The sequence below is a fragment of the Strix uralensis genome, chromosome Z (genome assembly GCF_047716275.1).
Source record: "Strix uralensis isolate ZFMK-TIS-50842 chromosome Z, bStrUra1, whole genome shotgun sequence".
NCBI classification, from domain to species: domain Eukaryota; kingdom Metazoa; phylum Chordata; class Aves; order Strigiformes; family Strigidae; genus Strix; species Strix uralensis.
Window position 1 is genome coordinate 88,236,847 of NC_134012.1, and position 20,940 is coordinate 88,257,786.

The window sequence follows — 20,940 nt, forward strand, 5'->3', positions numbered from 1 at the left end:
TCCTTCTAGCTAAAGCCATACTACTAACCACATTTTTAAAGCAGTCTATTAAATGGTAAATGTATTAGTGACAAGACCCTGTCCTCTAAACCACCACTGTTTAGACATTGCTTGGACAAATTTCTCCCTTTTTTTTTTTTTTAAACGCATGACACAAAGTTGGTGGCAAGCCAGAGGAAGTGTTCTCCCATCCATCAGTCATTTTGTACAATACAGCAATTCAATAAGCCTTTATTAAATGCAAGAGAAGTTGTGTAGGGTTACATTGTACATAGAGAGAAGAAGAATTTACAAAAGTGCTGTGCTGCAAAGATTTACTTTTTCTTGAAGTAATTTAAGGCATAAACCTAAGGCTGCAGACTGAAGCAACAGAATATCCAGTATGCTCCCATCACTTCTCCACTCCAGCTTTCACAAGGTCTGTTGCCCATTAACTCCTTCTAAGGAGCACAAGCTCATTAGTGACTGAAGTGTTACACTCTTAAATTTAATGAAAACCCAAAACAACTGAGATTAACAAGGTAATGCTGTATTTGCTATATTATAAAAAGTCAAGTTAAATATCAAATCCTAGTAATCATACAATCTTTCCACAGTAATTTATTCTGTACTAGCACATATTTATTCTTGAACTCCTTTCTTCAGTTTGAGCTGGGAAGCACTATACCTGTGCAACAGCCCTACAGTAATGCTATAGGCCAACCTTAAACATCCATGAATAAATTCACCACCTGCTTGCTTACTGCATTTGTGGGAACAACAGCAGCGTATTCATGCCCTAGACAGGGTGCAGGTTTGCCCTAGAATTTTTCAACTAACGCTTATACCTGCTGGAACATTCCATGCTTATGCATGAGGACCCTGATGATAGACACAGACCAAAGTTCTTACCACCTCTGCAAGCTGTTTCAGGAGTTGAGGAGCTGGAAGAGATCATTAAAAGCACCTTTAGAACACCTTAGAACACCTAGCTGCATCAGAACCTGCAATAGTTGTTACAGGCTGACATTGCTTAATTGCATTTCATAATATTTTTTAAAAATGCTCCCCTGTAAAAAAGAAAAGGACTTAAAAATTCTACAATTGCTCAGAGAGCATCAGATTTCTAAAGGTTTTAAGTAGAAGAATACTGCAAAAATATTTATGAAACTACGTTAAGGCATATAAGGAAGTCAAAATGCTTTTTACAATAACAGTACTATGATTAAAGGTGCTCCAGCACCTTTAAGGATTGCTTCTTAAGGATCTTCACTACACACAGTGTGTCCATCGCATCCAGTGCATTGTACATGATCATGAGACACTAGGTTTTCTCAGTGTCAATCTGCATTTGATGCCCCAAATCTCATCGCTCTTTTTACTGTCAACAGTTGCCCTTGCGACAGTTGTAAAGGGTGAACAGTTGATCTTCATGTCAGGAAGCATTTCCTGGAGGAGCTGTAGGGACCTATCAGTCACTAGTCCAAATACCTGAAGAGTCTTTAATGTTGGAATTTCACCAAGTTGTCTAGAAAGATAAAAATTTGAAACTAATCATGAACCTGAAAAGTCTCTTTTGCAGTCTGTACCCAAACTAGATAACTGCATTTCTACTAATTTTTTTAGAAGGTAACTACTTAAGCTTAATTCCCCTTCCTACTTTTTAAAAGCAGATATTTAATTGGAACTAGTTCTCTGTACTGGTAATTTAGTAAACTACCTGAATAAATTGCTTCTTGCTAATCTCTGAGTGAAAACAAATTCGTTCCTACCCTTTTGTTTCCCTGGACTTAAATATTTAAGAACAAGTAGAAGGAATTGCCCCAAATGAAGTTTCAGGATGTGGCTCAGAGGCCACAAGCCCTTACGTAGTATCAGTCTCCAATTTGTTACGACATTTTGGTAAGTAGCCAGCGCTGGCTTCTTGATTGCTTCATGTTTGCCCAGTCATCATGTGACCTGTGTATGTATAAGCAAGTATTGGACAAAATTGAAAGGCAGACACACAAGCTATCATCATGAGAACACAGTGCTACAGTAGAGGTTCTTCAGAGTCACATTTTGATAGTCTTGTCCCTCTAACAATCTTTTTCATGTTGATCATTTCCTTAGGATTGACATACTTCCTGAGAGGATTAAGATGGATAGATACTATCCTAATAAAAGGCAGAAAAACCCCACAGGCAAGTAACTCTGTGTTTCAGTGGCAACCAATAACTGATGCAGGTGCACCAAAAGCAAAGGAATATAAATATATTGGCTAATCAGCAAGTACTGTCAACTCTTAACTTTTCCAAAGGACTATACCTTCCTTGCTGCATAATTGAAAGCCTAATATTAACACCGATATTGGTCACTGGCAGGACTGGAACCTCCAGCTGTACCTCACAGTAATGACTACCAGTAGTATAATGCCATTAAAGGAAGACACAATGCATGCACTGAGCAGCGAGTTCCATGAGTACTGACTGACATCATGGAAAGATTATCTCAGATACCTTTGGTTCCAGTCTGGATTCTCAAAGGTACGTGCTCTAGCAGTCAGGTTATTTTATCTCAGTTCCTTATTCCTAACTCATCATACCAGTAACTTTTCAAGACAGTACTTGCAATTCTAAATGTAAAATAAAGCAAGTTTAAATTAACTTATCCTCTGTATGAACAGCAAACCAAAGCCATCTAGAGGTTACTTACACTATGGCAGCAGGTGTTATCTGATAACATCGGCTAAGACACAGATGTTCTAGGAAGGAGAGTTGATGAAAATACTGGAAGCACTTAAGATTCAACATCACACTGTCACTGTACACAAGAGCATATGAAATAGAGGTTTAAATATAAAGCAGCAGTAAATCTGGTATTTCCAAAATTCAGGCTGAAAAATTTAATATCAACTTCTTTTGCTACCACTGAAGTATTTTTTTGCTCAATATGGAAGTAACCCATTTCTAGTGTGTGTGTTGTGGGGATGAATTTTTTTTTCCACTTAAGGGCAAGTGAAGCACAAGCTTCTCTGCAGGCAGATATTCTGCAGCAAACTCATGCCATGAAAAGGCAATTACTTTACACAGACACTTCAAGTTATTTTAATTGACTCAGTCAAAACCAAAATACACTTTTTTTTTTAACAGATCTATGGCCAAGTAATAAATTGGTATCAGAGCTGAACCGAACCCTGTCTAGGATACTAGGCTGATAAACTGTATGCATCTAAATGCTTCCTTCCACTCTACCTATTGACTACAGTCACTTATTAGTTAACAAATCCTGTATGTACGTAACATTTATGCTGAGGTAACAAAGAAATCTTCAAGTTAGTTACCTGCTCCAGATTAGGTCATGCCAGATAGCAAATCTTTGTAGGTTTAGCATAGAAAGTATTTTCTGGTTGTGCAACCCTACACAATCATGCATTATTGCTATATAATTACTGCACTGCAATAGAATTTGAAATTCCCTGAATCATAAAGATTTAAGGACCAGCTGGACAAATCTTCTTACCTTAGGTCTAAATGGACAAGTAAAGGACATCTTTCCACCAGTGTTTTAACATCTGAAAAGAGGTCATGCAGAGTCAGTCTATCTCAGTAACAAGACAAATGTGCTTTATACAGGCTACTCACTTCCATATATGTTCATTTATATCTTCCCTACTGGAATACCACAACTGAAACAACTTTTTGTTAAAAAGATACACAAGACTGTCTATCAAGATACCTTACACAGACTTTTTTTTTAATCCTCAGCAAAACAGATCTATTTCATCCAAAGAAGTGTCCCTAAAAGTCAGTTGAGCCAGCAACTTAAAGTGAGTAATTCAAAGGATATTGCTGTGGAAATCTACCAAGACACATTAATGGTGAGATGCCTGAAATTCTTACATGTAGTGAAAAAATACCAAAAATTTTCCACACATCAAATATCCTTTCAGAGCATCAAGTTCTTTAGGCATCTCCATTTTACTGACAAAAAGTTCTTTCTTCATGAGAGAAAGTTATGGTTTTCCTGATCTAAATTCTTGAGACCATCTTTCATTGTCTGCAAACAGCATAGAATCACCTGTGGCTCAGATATCACCTAAAAGGCCACTATTATTAGTAAGGTGCTAATCAACATGCAAGATGATTTTGGTATTTCACATGCAAAAACTAAAGAAAACAATACCTAAATTATGATTAATCAACCATTCAAATTTTACACCTTATAAACTGCATTGAAGCAGAATGAAATTACTCATAGAATGTGTTTTGCAACCAGAAGAGCTCAGCACATTGTCTCTAATGGTCAGATCAACAGAAGGTTCAAATTCCTGATTTGGAAGAGATTATGTAGCATGTTTGTTTATGGGTTTTCAGCTGAGATAAAGACAACTGGTGTATTTCCCCACAAGGGAATGCATGCAGAGGTCTGTGACATTTAAACAGAAAAAAAAAGAGGTCACAGCCTGTGTGTCACCTTCTTGCTTGTCAGCCAATGCCCTATCACCAATTTGCTCACTGACAAAATTAATTTCTCTTTACCAAAGACATTTCAGCCTTTATCTATGCTCTTGTCCATTTTGTTGTGCCCTCTCCCCAGATACAGATTTCTCTGCACTTTCTGTTACTCTGCAACTTTACCCAACTTTTCCTCCTAGAACTATTAGCAACTAAATAGTTAAATGTTGATTACCAAGATTATTTGCCTTCCAAATTAACTGGTATCTGTAGGACATCGTGTCCTCGAGTAGTAAACTCAGGTATTTTCTATGACTGTTCTCTTTTGGAAGGTGCTGTCCTTATTTCAGCTAGGACTGAGCTAGTTTTTCTTCTTAGTACCTAGAATATTGCTGAGCTTTGGATTCAGTATGGGATTTGGTATGAGAAGAATGTTTACATATGCTGATGTATTTAGTTGTTGCTAAGAGATCAAAGACTTTTCAACTTCCCATATCTTGCATGCATGCAGGTGCACAAGCAGCTGGGAGAGAGCACAGCCAGAGCAACAAACCCAAATTGGCCAGTGGACTATTCCATATCATACAGCTTCATGCTCAGTATATAGATGAAGGCTGGCCAGGAAGCTAGTTGGGTCTCTTCCAGGACTGTGGTTTCAGGATTTTCCTCCTCTGGGATCACTAGCTGGGAATGGGCTGGGCATTGGTTGGTGGGTGGTAAGCAACTGCACTGTGCATTATTCATTTGTACCTTCTATTATTGTCACCATCATTATTTTAATTTTATTTCAAGTATGAAATTGTTTTTATCTCAACTTACAAGTCTCCTTACCTTTACCCCTTCAATTTACTCCCCCATGCCCCAGGGCAGGGCAAGCAAGTGGCTGCACAGTGTTTGGCTGCCAGCTGGGTTTAAACCACAACAGACACCTTCAGCAGCCACAATAGCAGAAGCCTTAACAAGGCTTCAAGAACTGTATCTAGAAGGCTAATTCACAGTGGACCATGGCATCCATTGTATCCTGCTTCCAGGACTTACTTCAGAAGCAAGGGCTATAACTTTCAACTGAAGATGAAATGAGCTTTCACCTGATTATTTTTAATTTCAGAAGACAAATCATCTCATTCTCATGGCTGAGCCAGACGTATGAGTAAGAGTCCCTGACAGCAACAACACCAAGCTGTACAGCACAAAATCAATGGTAGAGCATGATTTTTCTACACACAGAGCAGATGCCAACAAGAAGAAAATATAAAGCCTGCTGCTTTGTCCCATAGTGGAATAAAAGTTTGCCACGCTGCTATTTACCTGATATTTGTAGATTGTGTCTGTATCCACTTAAATTTAAATGGGTTATTTTTGAACTAACATGATTGACTGCTGCTTTGACATGAGTGGCTGTGAAGTCACACCAGGACAAGTTCAGCTCCTCCAACCTACACACAAATGAACAAAGAGTTGTTTGGGAGAATGACTGAAGCAAAGTATGAGTTCCAGTATTATCTATTACAGTTGATACTTTCAAGGCAAGAACTTGTAACACATCTACTACCAACTTCCTGTATTCATGACTACAAATTTTGCTCTGACAATAATTAAGCAGTGAAGCAGGTTGCCCAGTGAGCCTGTGGAATCTGTCTTTGGAGGTTTTCAAGATCTAACCAAAGGAAGTCCTCATCAACCTGGCCAGTGCTGATTTTAGACCCTGCTCTGGGCAAGGGGTTAAAATGACTTCCCAAGGCCACTTCCAACTGGAGTCATTCAATAATATCTTCGGAAGTGAAATGGTTCTCTCTGGAGACTGCCACTGGGACACTTTCTTTTCATCTTGCTTCTGGGTTTTTGACCTGAATCTGCTACTACTGAACAGATGTTCACATTAAGAAGAAAAAAGGCTATCCATTATTAGCACTGGTCAGATGACCAATTAATCCTAATTAGCATAAAATACTTCCTAGTTTTACATAAGCACTGGCCACACAGTGACTTTAACTCTCTTTACATGCTTCATTACTTATAGGCTACCACCATTTGGGGCTGGGACAAAGTATTTGTATTGTGTGTAGGTATTGTAGATGTAACCAGAGGACAAAGACACAGTGCACAGCACAACTAGAGCATTTAGCTGGCAGCCTATGTAAATGAAAAAACAGTTAAACTGCCACTGGCATTCTTAGGATCAGGTTTGCCATCTGCTATTCACTGTGCACTGTACAGACTGCCATTCTCTAAAGAGCTCATGATCCAAGTAATCAGACCAAGCAATAGAAAGCATTACCTACCCATGAGAGGCAGAGAAAGATTAAGGCTTTTTCTGTCCACTAACTTACAGTTTGATTAGAAACATGCTTTTGCAGAAGCAAAGATTAAGTAGATTGTCCAGCATCTCACAGGAAGGCAGCAGAAAGATCACGATATAAATCCCCGATTGACTGTGGCTCAGTTCAGTGACTTCCTGCCAGCAGACGGTTTAATCACTGGAGCTGTCAATCTGAACACAGTGCTTCATAAAGTAGAAGGTTTCTGAAGGATTATTCTATCATGAATAGAAAGGCACAATGTTTTCTGCTAATCACTCTGATTGCAAAGGGAACTCTGGGACTCCACTTTTCAGTTTCAAAATACACACTTTCACTTTGTGAGGATCACATACTGCTTTCATTAAGAAAATCAAATTTACATGATAATCAAAAGAACATAAGTGGGGTTTACCCACCAACAAGACTTCTTTTAAGGATTATTAAGAAAACTCATGAAAAAATACTGAAGTACATCTTTGCTATTAAAGAAGAAAATAACTTGATGGAAAGAAACTATCTGACTATTCAGCTAATAATCAACTGCTAGACATTTAGGAACAGAAACAGGCTCATAAAAATATTAGAGACAAGTACAGTTGGCATGCCTATGGAAAAAAATAAAAAGGATCCTTCTTCTCAGGAATAGCAGTAAGCAGGAATAGCAAAAACTATTTTTGTCTTACATAGAACAGCTTCTCAACATCAGCTCCAAGCTTTCTGCAGAAAACCCTGAGCACCCAGAGACATTTAGTCGTATCAAACCGGGATTATTAGCAATGCTCCTGTAGAGAAGAATAAAATTTCATGTTGAAACATTGCTTGCATTGCTAGGATGTGTAATTATTTTTAAGAGCTAAGATCCAGGGCACAGAATCATTCATTAAACATGCAGCACTGCCTCTTCAGTAAACTGACCAACTTAAGAGTCACTAAGAATCTTAACTCTGTACTTGCTGCATCACAGCACAACTTCGAAAGGGATACTTGCCTATTTGCCTGACATGCCTGACAAGTCTGCGTACTTATAAAATGCTAAGTTTAAAAGAAAACAATTTCTTTTCACCTTGTCCTGTTGTATGGCATTAAACAGGTGACATGGCTTATTAAAGATAACTATACCTCTACAAAAGACAAAGCAATCATCCCATTTCCAAAGTTACCCCTCTCCAAGATGGAGGCTATTCCAGAAAAAAAACATGTCCAGATAGCATCCCCCTGAATGCATTTGTTTGCAAGACTAGAGCAGACATGCAGTTGGCAAAACCTGGAAAAATCCTTACACCCAGTATCCACCTTTATACACAAGGCAGTAAAATTCCATCACTGGTCCACAATTTGTGCCCAATTTTCAGACACTTTTAATCTGGTATCAAAAGCTAAACTATATGGGTTTATTGGTTGTTTCCCTGTCCCCTCTGATGTGAGGAAGGCATCAGAAAGCTCAAAAGTAGAAAGCAAGATATCCAGAGTCTCAGCTATCTGACTTATGGTCCCTGGCACTTCCACAATGACCTGATGTGACTGAACAGGAGGTTGACTGCACACCCATTAGTGTCTTTCCAGTTTAACCAAACAGTTCATCTGCTTGACAGAATCTATAATTTTTCAGACACTCAAAGAGTGAAGTTCAACACAGAAGTGAGAAATAGTGCAGAAGCACAACAAACATCTGGTTGGAGAGCTGCTGAGATCCCTTAAAATAGAAAAGAACCTGTACACCAAACAAAGCTCTCTTGGGACCACAGAAATGGGAAAATAAAAGTAGCTCTGCTGTACAGCTTAGCTGCAGGTACAGTCAATGAACACATAAACTCTAGAGATAAGCAGTTTCTCCAGGCTTCTGTTACTCTGGAGAATAAAAAAAAGCCACCAGGAAACACTCTTCCAGATGGGTGTTTTCCTCCTTACCTCATCTCTTGGAGGATAGAGAGGATGGAGGCCACTTATCTAGCCTGACAGCTAGCTCTCCTAGGTGCCTAGAACCAGCCATTTCAAAAGACTCCCACAATGAACAACTCAACTGCATTCTCTCACCAGCCTGCACAAAATGATAGCTCCAAACAGAAGGTATTTACTGAGTATTCCCAAACATGTCACTCACTCAGTGATGTTGTCAGAAAGCACTAGTCCCTCCAAGCTGAGGTTCTGCAGCTTTTCACACAGACAAAGAATACTCTGGACATCTGTGACAGACACTGTGCAGTTTGACAAATCCATATGTTGAACTTTGAGATGTCTGAAAAGGAGAAAGGCAGGTTACTAAAATTGCATTAAAACCTGCTCTACAAATTCCCCATACCATAAATATACCCCATACACTAAAACTGTGCAAAGCTTGCAGAAAATAATTATACCTTTGTATTTAGCTGCACACTGGACATACTACTAAGCATATTGGGCCTATGGGTAAGCTACCAGCCAAAACTGCAGAACTCTTATCTCAAGGCATTTACAAGATTTGTCGTAACACCTGAAAGTCTATCTTGCTGGAGTGAAATAATTTTTCTGGGCTTCCCATACAAAAATGCTGGAGATGCTGACAATTCTTGGTTCTACAAGATATAAACTGGAAGTGGATGATGGTGCTTGACACTTTCAAAAAAGTCACATTAACTTGGTTTTAAATAACTGACAGGTGAATGCATATCCCCTTATTTCAACACATGCCTAATCATTGATCAGCTCTTCCACACTCCAGAGAGAGCATAAACACTACTACTGGTGGAGACCTTAAAATCAAAAATACACAGAGAAACTGAATATTTGAGATGTGGTTTCAGCATCCAGAACATGCAGAAGAAGCCTTACTTGCTTGTATTAAACAACGGATTCCCAATAAAAGATCTTGGGGAGCGAAATACAATAACACCTGCAGGCAGCAACTGTCCTATCACTCCTGGCTGCAGATGTCTACCAGTCAGATCAAGACTCTGCCAGAGAGATTCATCAAACCTACAACAGAATTTTACTTGTTAGTGAGTCAGAAAGGGTCAGAACTATAAGTACAAGCACAGAAAGTTTTCAGTGTCACAAAAGACTGCGGGAAAGGAAAGCTATTTAATAGAATTTACTGATGTTAAAATATATGAGCCATCTTTTGATTATACATATAACCCACATACAGCATATATTGAATTATACATGAATAAACAAGATGAGAACCAGATCATTTAACAGTCTATGGAGGCAAAGGTTTTCTTAGTACTAAACTATGAGAAGTAATACTTACGAAAGACGACGCCATCTCTTGCAAACCAGGGAAGCTTCTAGCAAGTCATTTAGAGGCAAATATGCAAAGATTGCCAAAAGCAATTCATCTGGAATTACATCCCAAGAAACACCTTTAGAGAAAGAACAAACGTGTTTAGTTTGCTATGGAAAAACAGTTTCCCTGAAAAAAATGACAATTTTTATTCATACACTCGTTTTAGAAACAAGAAAATTTCAGTTACTTCCTTTGTATTCTAAGGCTTGTGCTGTCTTCTTTTTTCCCCAGCTGAAATGCACATGTATGTCAGGCTCCAACAAGGGAGACCCAAGGTAAGCTATGTTTTTGTGTGGTACACAGAGAAAAGCAGGTACTGCAAACTGCTCCTTAAAACATGCACACTAACCACCACCCCACCCAAGAATTATCTGAAAGGATGTGGTGTGATCTCAGCTTCTCATGAGTAGATACAGGGCTCCAGGTGTTGCCATTCACATGGGAGATTTCTGGGTGGTGGAACTCAAGAACAGCTGCCCATGACCCAGCACTCCATCTTATTTAAAAGCAGGGTTGTCCGAGGGCATTCCCACCTTTCCTATGACAGCTTAGTGTCTGGAGAGAGCTGTTTCAGTCGTTGCAGACTGAAACCATATTTGATACCTGGGAAAGGATCCCAGCATCCTATAACCCCTTCTACAAGGGCCCCAGGTCTTCAGGTTACAGCCCTGCTCTTTCCCTGCCAGTCCCTTTCCAGCCTAGGAGCCTTACACCCTTTGCTGTACCCTCTCTGTAGCTATCTGGAAGGGTCCCTTGCATTGCTCACAGCTCAGCTCCAACAGCAGCTAGGATGCTGCCCCTCTGGCATACCTCAGCCTGCACTAGGAGATGTGGATCAGGATCCCTTTGGTCTTGAGGACCAAGTATCTTACTTCTTAGATGCTCAAATGAAAAAAAAAAAAAATCAAGCCCCACTCTGGGTTTCAAAGTTATATTGGGGACAGCAGTGCCAATGGTCCATATTCATCTGGTAGCTGCAGATGTATTCTGTGAGAAGCCTGGCCCCATTTGGTATGTGGTGAAACATCTCCTGGAATGGGTCCCTTGGGCAGAACAACAGATGCAGCTCAGGGCCCTGCTGGGCCAAGGTGCCATCCAGTCCCAAGCAGCATGAGCAGACAGACAAAGGGACATGCAGCACAAACACCCATCACACAGCCAGGGGTTGGCAGGAGCCAACCACAGCTTATGTGAATTTCCCACAGTTCTGGAGCCAGACACACCACCTCTGCTTAAAGGTTTACATAAAACAAGGCTCATTGGCCCAAGCCTGAGAGCCACTAGATCTAGAAGTGCCCATTCTGCTGGGATAGAGCAAAAAAAAAGCAAAGACTAAAGTATTAATGACTTGTGATGCCCACTCTCTATCCCTTCTGAAGGGCAAATGAAACCTGGACCAGGTTAACAGTACCTGACTCTCCCTCTTGAAGCAGCCGAGGCCGCCGTGCAATGAAAAAGTCCTTCACCTTCTGCCGCTTCAGAGGACGAGGAAACGTCACCAGCAGGTCCTCTGGCATGTTTTCAGTGCCCGTCTTGTCCTTCTTAAGGACAGACACTCCCATGCCAGAGAGAAACTCTGAGGTCTTACTTGCATCCCAGTCCCAGGTGAAGCTGGTAGAAACATTGCTGCTGGAAGACGGGATCTCCTGGAGGTGTTTTCTGCAGACACAACAAAACCCACAGGCTCTCAAGGTACCGCCAGACTGACACCAAACACGGGACGGGGCTACTCGTGCAGAAGCATTTCACAGCCACAGAAAATCCACGTCCCGGTGCAGGGCGGTTACAACTGCTGGACGCGCAAGTCGCGGCCGAGCGGAGGCGTGTGCGGCGGGCAGAGCCACCCCGCTCCCGGATGGGGCGAGGGGACGAGCGGGGGGGGACTGGCGAGAGAAGACGATGGAGACCTGCCCCTGTACGCACCCCACCCGCCTCCTCCCCGCTAACAAAACCGTGCCACGCAAACCCGGTACAGCCGGGGACCCGAGCGCGGCCGGCACCCAGACCGCTGGCAGAGACCGGGCGGGACAGTGGGAACGCCCAAGGGAGGATCAGCGGGAGCCCCACGCACGGCGGGGGCGCAGGGAGGCGCGGGGGGAGAGGAGAGCCGCTACTGCCCGCCGCGGAGAGGGAGAGACCCCGGGCAGCCACCGGCACCCCCCCAGACTTAAGCACCCACGCCAGGGTCTCACGCACACCTCACCTCCAGGCACCCCGGGGACCCACGCACCCCCACCCGGAACGCTCATGGGACCTCAAGAACCCGCGCAGGCTCCCGGGGTTCCCATGCACACCCCTCCACCCGCCGGCGCCTCCCGCACGGCCCGGGCACCACGCGGCTCCCTCCCAGCCCACCCGCGGGGACGGCGCTTCGGGCGGCGAGCGCTGCCACTGCCCCCATACCTCTGCATGGCGGCGGGAGCGGGAGCATCAGCGGTAACTCCGCGCCCCGCCGCGCCCCGCGCTTTTAAGACTGCGCCGTCCCGCCACGCGCACCGGGCTCCCCGCCCCGGCCGGAAGCCGGCCGGCGCCGCCGCAAGGCCTGACGGGAGTTGTAGTTCGCCGCCAGCGCACCTTCCCCCGCCCGGGCGCGGAGGGGCCGTACCCACAGTACCTTGCGCCCGCCTCCGGGGCGGCGGCGATGCCGACGTCAGCGCTGCTGGGGACGACAGGCGGCTGGCGAGGGGCAAATGTCGGCGGCGGCGGCCCCGGTCGCCCTGTCGCGGAAGGAGCCGGGCGCGGCCGCCGCATTCTGCGTGGCGATCTGAGCGCTCGCGTAGAGGCCGGCGGCAGCGAGGATGGCAGGCGGCGGTGCCCCGCGAGGGACCGGCCGCTGAGCGGGGGGCTCTGGCTGCCGTGAGGGAGCGGCGCGGCCCAGGTCGCCGGCAGGTGGAGGTGCGGGCCCCGGGGCGGGCGGCGAGAGGCGAGGATCGGGTCGGGGCGCCGCGGTCGCGGGGGTGCCGCGGCGCCGAGTCACGGCGGGGGACGGGCGGGGGTCTGCGGGGGCCGGGGCCGGGCTGGGCGCGGCGCCGTCGGAGGCGGGGGGGTGGAGGGTGCAGCGTGTCCTGCTCGGCCCCCTTCCCCGGTGTGCGCGACCCGGGTCGGAAGTGGGGAGACCCTGGAGGCGTCCCGGGCTCCCTTCGACTAGGGAGTGGAGGCGGGGTGGGGTGGGCTGGGGGCAGTGTCCGAGAAGGGCGGGAGGAGTCGGTGTGTTCGTTTTTCTGCTTTTAGCCGCTAATTTTTTGCTTCCTTCAGGGACCCCAGGCACGTACGTTTAAGGCATTCATGTTGGTGTTTGTTAAGAGTCTGGAGACTTTAACTCTGTGCGCTGTACAGGCCAATGTATATACAGTCATCCGCTTTAACGGCTTTAATGTGCAACGGCAGTATCTGGTTTGGAAGACCAGAATCGCGCTGACAGTGACATTTTACTGTGAAAGGTTTTTCTGCGTTTTGGAAACGCCTTCACTGTGAAGGCCTGAAATTGAGGGACTGCCAACGTATTCTGGTCCTATACCTAGCCACGCTAGTTTAAACTCTGCAATCGTTTTACACCGTGTTTCAGATTTATGCCAGGCTTTCTTTCAGTAATGCAGTTCTTCGTGCTTTTTCTCCAAACTACTTGTTTTGAAATTGGTGGGGATGGACAACTAGTTCTGAACACACCTACAACTCCACTCTTAGTCAGCCACTTGCTTGTAAATGCTGTCCTTTGTTTACTGCGTTATGATGGAGAGACGTGCCTATAAAATTGAAGACGGTAATGGACTGAGTGGCAAATCATGCACAAAATCTATTAAGTCAGATGTAGTCAATAATGTGACTCAAATTAGCATTCATATAATCTTAAAAAAGAATTTGTGTTAACCGGTTCCAGTTTTAACCAAAGTCATGGAACAGTTTAAAGGTTATTTAAGTGGATAACCAAATGAAAGAGAGGTAGTTTTTTAGTTTAAAAAAAAAAAAAGCTGTTTATATTTAATCTGCTCTGCAGCCCCTTTTTTTCGTTGTCAGTCTTTTCACTTTCCTCTATTAATGTGTGGAAAATTGAACTTACTGAAAGAGATAAAATCTAATCATTTTTTAAAAAGCTTTGAATTACCAAATAGTCTAAGTTTGCCTTAATGCAATGTTAGGGTTATGATCATGTGATTGACTGCCTTACTGACACATCTTTTTGTGTGAGTGCATTAGTCTGACAGCCCAGGTAGCAATTTCTATTCTTTTTTAGATTCTCACTGCAACTGTACAGCTTTTGTATCTGATTCTATTTTAGTTTAGCCAAGCACCTTGTTTTCTTCAATGTGTTACTGCTGGAGTACTCCTCTAAACCCTATGAAAGCATCAGCCTCTGTCATACTTAGTATCCCTTATTAGAGGACAACGCAGCACCATGTAAAGCAAATAAGCTTCCTGTGGTTTTGTACTAATGGTCCCTGCTTACTTTTGAACACAAAAATCTCTATGTTCCCTGGTCAAGCATTGTGTCTCTTATTTAGTGCTTCTGTGGAGACCCTAGTCTCCCACCAAATCAGAGAATACTGCTATTTTGAATGGAGTCAGCACAGCATTTTATTATTTTTTTCTTGTCATTAGCAGATAAAAAATTTGTTTCCCTAAGTATTGATACACAAGCAATGAAATGTTTAGTAAATTTAAAATCTTCATTGCAAAATAGTTGAAATTACAGATACTAATAAAATATCAATCAATACGTAGACTAGTGTTTCTTAGAAGAGCAAAGCTATGCAAATTATGGTTTTTTGATTAATTTCAGAGGTTATTTCTCCAAAATAGTGCGATCGGATAATTTCTCTAGTTGGTTGTCTCAGGCAGTTCATGGCTATTTTCTTTCTTTAGATAGTTTTCTCACAGTGCTGAGATTAAGCAGTTCTTTGTCTGTCTGTTGTCTGTTTATGAATACGTGCTATTTCCCTGAGCTTCAAGGGTCAATGTGTAATAAGGAAGTAAAAAAACCCAACACCCACCCCCCCTCCAAAACCTGAAACCAAACAAAAAAGAAGCCCCAACAACATACTAAGCAGACCTGGATATGAAAATGACTGAAAGGATTATTTTTATTGTTGCTTGACCTCTTGTTCTTTTCTCTGTAAGATTTCTAAAATGTGAAGGTAGCCCATTTTGTTGTTTAAAGATGGAAGCATCAAGGGCTCTTAGTGTGGAGCAGTTCTATCAGTCCAAAAGGTTTAATCATGTCTGTAAAGTGAAATCTTACTTTAGGATTCTTAACAGCATAGCTTTGCAGAGTAGTGCAGGCTTCAGAAACCTATCACAGGTGTTGTGGCATACTATGTTTCTTTTCCCAAGTGAACTGTGCTGGAGGAAACTCAATAGGAACTAGCAGATTATTCCCTGACAGAAATGCAAAAGGTCATCATTGAACTGGTCATTGATACTTTGCTGGAGCCGGCGGGTTTCAGTTTATACTTGCTACTGAGTTGTAAATTCAGCTTGACGTGGCAGATGCTGTGGCACAGATGTTTCTTTCAGTATGCTGTGTCTCTCACTCAGTTTTGTTCATTACTGTCTTTGATATCTCTTTCACAGTTTGGTAACTACCTTGGTGACAATGTTTTTCAGTTGTAATTATGGTGTTTAAAATACAGAGTAAGGCAAGAAAATCTCTAGCTGCTTGGTTCTTCAAGTGTTTTAACTGAAATATGCAAGATTTCTAGAAATTTAACTTTTCCAGATCTGTTTGATGATCTTTACCTGAGAATACTTCCAAGACCAACACGAAAAAAAGGCTGTAGTATTCTAGAAATTGCTGAGGTATCAAAGATACGAAAACCAGAAGCATGATGGCTGTCTTTGATGTTTGGAGGACAAGGGAAACTACAGATTGGCAGACTAGTCTACTTCCTTTTGAATTCCTGAAAAAAAAAATGGAACAAAAGCTATTTATAAGCATCTAGAATATAATAGCTGAATAAAAGACAGCATCAATTTTTCAAGAAAAATTGTTGAAGTAATCTAACTTACTTCACTGATTGGCCTGCTGTATACAAGAGGATCAGTTGATGTCCTATATTTGGTCTTTAATAGGACTTCTCTGTTTCTCAGGATGTTTTTGCTGGGGAAGAACAGTTTTTGCTGGGGAAGAACAATTGGGAACAGCTACTGTTGTGATTAAGGAGACCAGTCCCTTGTCAGCTACTCTTCATGATTTTCACAGAGTTTCATAATGAAATAATGTGATTATTAAAGTTTAAGAAGGCATAAAGCTAGGAGGGATTGCAGACCCTTTTGAGTGTGGTAGTGGAAAATAAAATGCCTTGAAGATTCATGAGCCCGTGGGAGGGGAAAAGGTACGAATGAGTAGAGTTTTGTGCCTGCACTTAAGAAGGAGCAATCAACTACACAAATACAGGATGGAGAACAGTGTTGTGATTCTTGAGGGAAAGAATTTGGAGGACATAATAAGCTGGATACATGAAAGGAATGTCATGCAGGTTGTACTTCTATTTTTACATTTCAGTAAGGCATGTGAAGCAATGTTGACCCTCAGTTCAGGCCTTCTCAGGCGTTAGCTGAGATACTGCATGGGTTCCAGCTCATTGCAGAAGGAAGTGGGTAAGCTGGGAAGAGTGTCAAGGGCGGTAATGAGAAATCTGCAGAAAGTGTGATACTAGATTGGGAAGGATTGAAGCACCAATTACATTAATGGGCAAAACGAACAATCTGTTGGTAAAATGCTTTCCTGCAAAGTTTGAAAAAAATAAAACTGTGGTACACTCTGATCTGGAATTTCTGATTAAAGGGGTATTGAAGTCCACTCTAGTGAGACCAAGATCCTTTCTTCACAGATATGCTCTACTCTTTTTAGCCGTTTTTTAAGAATATAATATTGGAGTGTCTTTGTTGCTAAATTTGGTGCTATATGAAAGCACTAAGGAGGTGTGGGGGTTTTTTTTCATTCTCTGCTGTTCCATTTAGTAACTTGAGTATTTCTGTATCAGGCAGAGTAGTTAGTTCATTTGTAATGTAGATGGTTATGAGTGTGGTTAGTCTTGAGGTTGGCAAGGTAATTTAATACTGTTGATAGTGGGGAGTCTCCAAGGGAATTAAGTGTGAACTGAGCCCTTTATGGTGCTTGTAAAGAGTTATTAGCTGGGTTTGGACTCTAGAGGATTTCATGTTAGAATTTTGACATGTATGTCCTATATGGGAGTAATCAAACTCTTCAATTCACAGAATAAAAAGCTTACTGATTTTGTCTATGTCTGAAACAAAGCAAGAAAATCCTAAGCCTACACAACAGCATGTCCTTGCCTTTTACTGGTTACGTTGCACTTTCAGTGCCACTGTTTCAGCTTTTGATACTACTTGTACTAATCTGTAGCTGCCTTACTGTCCAGAAATGGAGTATACCAATAGATACTCTTTCCTTCAGAGTGAGGAATTCTGTTACTTTTGTCATTGTTTAACAGGAGCATCTTCTAAGCAGTTGAAGGTTGTAGAGTACGAGAGAACTTTTCTGAAGTAGTTCATGGATCTCAAGAGAACATTCTTTAGGAGTTCAGGAATTTCAGCTGATACTAGGGACCTGTGTTCTCACCTAATAGTGAGAAGCCTGTCTAAATAAAATGAAGAAACAGAATTATGGGTAAGGAACTTAACTTCCTTTGAGCTAACCAACCAAGTTCAGAGGCAAATGCTGCTTGCCACAGGAAGGGCATGGCTTTATAGCCTGCAGTAATACATTTTAAGGTCAGATACAAATAATTCTAGTAGCACGAGTCCCAAGTACAGCTGTCCTGTTAGTCAGGATTTAGTTCATAGTAAGAGCTCCTCTTAAGCATTGTATTCCTCACCTTGTAGATTTTTTTCCATTCAAGTTATTTGTATGGAGAGCTAGTTTTAAGTGGTTTCTATCTAAAAATCATGATTTGTAATTTTGAAAATGTGTATACATTATTTCAGCACAACTCCTATTAGTCATCAGTTGCAGTCTGGTGAAAATCAGGCGTTTCATTTTGTATTCTGAGATTAAAATAGGGACCAGGTGAAGAACAGAAAAATGGAGTTTGCTTTGATAACTGCAAAGTTGCTTTTGACTTTGAAAGTGAGTTAAGTTGCAGTAGGACTCAATTGCCACTCTATTTTAGGATATTCCATACATTTTTATAATCTTTTTGGAAGTTACCTCATGGTAGTAACTGAATACAGCATCTTACACAAAAACTTTTCGCCTTCTGTTTTGATAGCAACTTTTAAGGTGTTACTGTAGTAAAAAATTATATAGGTGTGACTAATGGAGGGTATGCTGTATAGTTTTTCTTGTTTACGTAGCATAAGGTGTGGCTATAATGGGCACCCAAAGCTACATATGTCTGATAGCACTGCCTTGATGAAGTTGATATATAGTATTTCTTTTCCATTAATTTTTTGGTGGAATTTGCTACTATACTCTGAATACAAAAGACTGTTTTCCGAGGAAACAAGAATGGTACAATAGAATAGAAAAGGACTTGCTTAGAGTAAGTGATTGAGAAATATGTTAGATATCCTGGATTCATGATTTGCAAATGATCTGGCCAAAATGTAGTAAAGGCAGATAGTAAGGGGATGCTTTGACCTAACAGAAATGCTAATTATTTGATAAACATGTTAGATGAAAGGCAGAAGATAAAAAGTGTGTGCATCTTTGATAAGAAACAGGAAGGTAACTTGAGCTATTATCAGAATATGGTGTGCTCTGTGTATAACAGCCAACATGGAGTAAAGAGGCTGCTCTCGCTATTTGAAAATTAAATGTGAAAGTAGCAAAATGGCAGGAAACAAATCTTTGGGGAAAAATCACAGAATAGTTGTCCCGTGTGTCCTCAAGGAAGTACTGGCATTACAAACTTTGAAATTTTTTGGTGGAAATAAGACAGATATCACTGCTTAGTGCCCTCATCCATAACAGATCTGCTTAAGCAGTATAATGAGAGGTTAGTAAAAGAAATGGTTCACTTTAACAGATTCTGAAGGGGTTTAAAAGTAAATTGAGGGAAATTTTAGTAGTAGCATTTCTTTTAAATCTTTAAAATTCCAGGGAAAAGTGAAAGCACTGAAAATACAACAGTGGGGAAGCCATAGCAAAAACTGTTTCTGTTAAATCAAACCAGCTAAAATGATAATCTTGATGGAGCAGCAAGTCAGCCTGACCATAGTAATAAACTTTTTTTTTTTTTTTTGTTAATGTGTGAAGTGCCTGTGGTAAAATGATACTTATTAGAAAGGTTAGAAGCAGTTTAACTAGCAATGTACCAAGTCAGTGAAATTTTCTGTAATAGATTTGTGCAGCTCACTGGCCCTTTTCATGCATGCCTGCATGAAGGTGTATGTACTTCCTAGACACTTCTAGCAGTCCTGACTATAACACAGAATAACTAAACACAGAAGGATGAGCAAAGCAAAAATATATTATGTCAAGACTAGTGACAAACAAATTGAGACTTCCATATCTCTGAACAAGAGCAGAAGAGTAGTAGGAAGGTGAATTAGCTAGCATGTTTCCTCTCACTACGTGAAATTTCAAACCTAAAAGAGGTATATCACAAGTGGACTAGCATATACTTTGCTGTATTTTTATGCTCTGGTAACACTCAGTACAGAATTTAAATGCATAGTTGAGGAACGGTCCATTAAAAAAGTTGCTCATTAGCTTTCCAGAAACATTTAATTTAAACGTTTAACCCTTTGTCCAAATCAGTTTATTTCTTCTAAAAGAAAAAAAAGAGCAGAATGTATTTTCTTTTGAAATTTATACTAGACTTAAAAGTTAGGCTTATAGTCTAGACATTTGACCTTTGGATCTATTGTATATCAAGAAGATGAAGAGAAGTTGTCCTAATATGTTCCTAGAAATGACAATGTTGGAATGACATGATAGTTTGATTTCTGCAGAGGACTTTAGAGCACCTTGCTGAAAAAATCCTGTTCTTCATCTGATCAGAGTCTTTGTCATGTGAAATTAGAAGTCTATTAATATGTTTTCAAATGTCTTTTTTCTGTGTAAATAGCTTTCCAGAGATTTTAATGTAATTAAATGTCTTTTTGTCTCACAGTTCTTATCTGCTTTCTTAAGTGAGCTGTGCTGTGTGGCTGGAGTGAACATTCAATAATGAGTGGTGCAGCGCTGGGCCTTGAGATAGTATTTGTCTTTTTTCTGGCCTTATTCCTACTTCATCGTTATGGGGACTTCAAGAAACAGCATAGACTGGTGATCATAGCAACGTTATTGGCTTGGTATCTCTGCTTTCTTATTGTATTTATACTGCCTCTGGATGTCAGTACGGTAAGAAACTTGTGAGATTTCCCGCTTAGTTATGTAAAATATGTATGATATTTTTTCAAAATCATTATTTCAAAGGACAGTATCTTAAACAGCAAATAAATTTTCCAAATAGTATCTTATTAAACTAAACACTTGTTACATTTTTGCATGACAATGTCCGTGTTTACAATTAATTTTATTTTTTGGTGATCTCCTCAGATAACAAATCTATTTCAAATGTTTTAAAATTTCATTTTTTGTTTATAACAATTTTTTTTATCTGTTTAGGCAACATAAAAACACTTCCACTTTTTTACTTACTTGTCCTGCAAATTGTATGTTGTTTTGAGGGTTTATTGACATAATTGTTCCCAAATGTAAACCTGGAATACAGGAAACATCTTTAAAAATGGGACTAACTATTTTTAATTAAATGTTATACCTTTTTTGGTCACTGATATAAAATTAATTGTCTTTTAGACTATTTATAATCGGTGCAAACTTGCTGTTAACTCCAGCCCTGCAGAAAGTAACGGGTCTTACGTTACACTTGCTCCAAGGTATGAGCTATATGTTTTCTTCATTGGACTGTTTTTAAAGAAGTATTTTATGATTTTTTTTTTTTTTAAATGATAGGAATGTACCATGTTTTTAAGACTAATAAGCAAGTGTTAT

The 20,940-nt window shown here is 41.1% G+C and overlaps 2 protein-coding genes across 6 annotated transcripts in view; one reads left to right on the top strand and one right to left on the bottom strand.

Annotated features, from left to right (window-relative positions):
* Nucleotides 1–201: 201 nt before the first annotated feature.
* On the bottom strand, nucleotides 202–12,461 carry SKP2 (S-phase kinase associated protein 2). The gene is made up of 10 exons (XM_074856541.1): nucleotides 12,384–12,461; nucleotides 11,392–11,639; nucleotides 9,945–10,056; nucleotides 9,524–9,667; nucleotides 8,817–8,951; nucleotides 7,399–7,497; nucleotides 5,724–5,851; nucleotides 3,481–3,532; nucleotides 2,674–2,781; nucleotides 202–1,507 (listed from the first exon to the last, which is right to left on the bottom strand). The coding sequence occupies exons 1-10, from the start codon at nucleotides 12,389–12,391 to the stop codon at nucleotides 1,294–1,296; spliced, it is 1,248 nt and encodes a 415-aa protein (XP_074712642.1). The 5' UTR covers nucleotides 12,392–12,461; the 3' UTR covers nucleotides 202–1,293.
* Nucleotides 12,462–12,594: 133 nt separating this feature from the next.
* The window catches only part of LMBRD2 (LMBR1 domain containing 2), a 35,280-nt gene continuing 26,934 nt past the window's right edge, over nucleotides 12,595–20,940 (top strand). The window contains exons 1-3 of one of the 5 annotated variants that reach the window (XM_074857059.1): nucleotides 12,595–12,875; nucleotides 20,057–20,286; nucleotides 20,746–20,825. In XM_074857059.1, the coding sequence (XP_074713160.1) occupies nucleotides 20,113–20,286; nucleotides 20,746–20,825 (254 nt within the window). In that variant the 5' untranslated portion in view covers nucleotides 12,595–12,875; nucleotides 20,057–20,112. Of the gene's footprint in view, nucleotides 12,876–17,406; nucleotides 17,608–20,056; nucleotides 20,287–20,745; nucleotides 20,826–20,940 lie in introns of those variants that run through there. The other 4 variants (XM_074857062.1, XM_074857061.1, XM_074857060.1 and 1 more) reach the window with 4 other exon arrangements.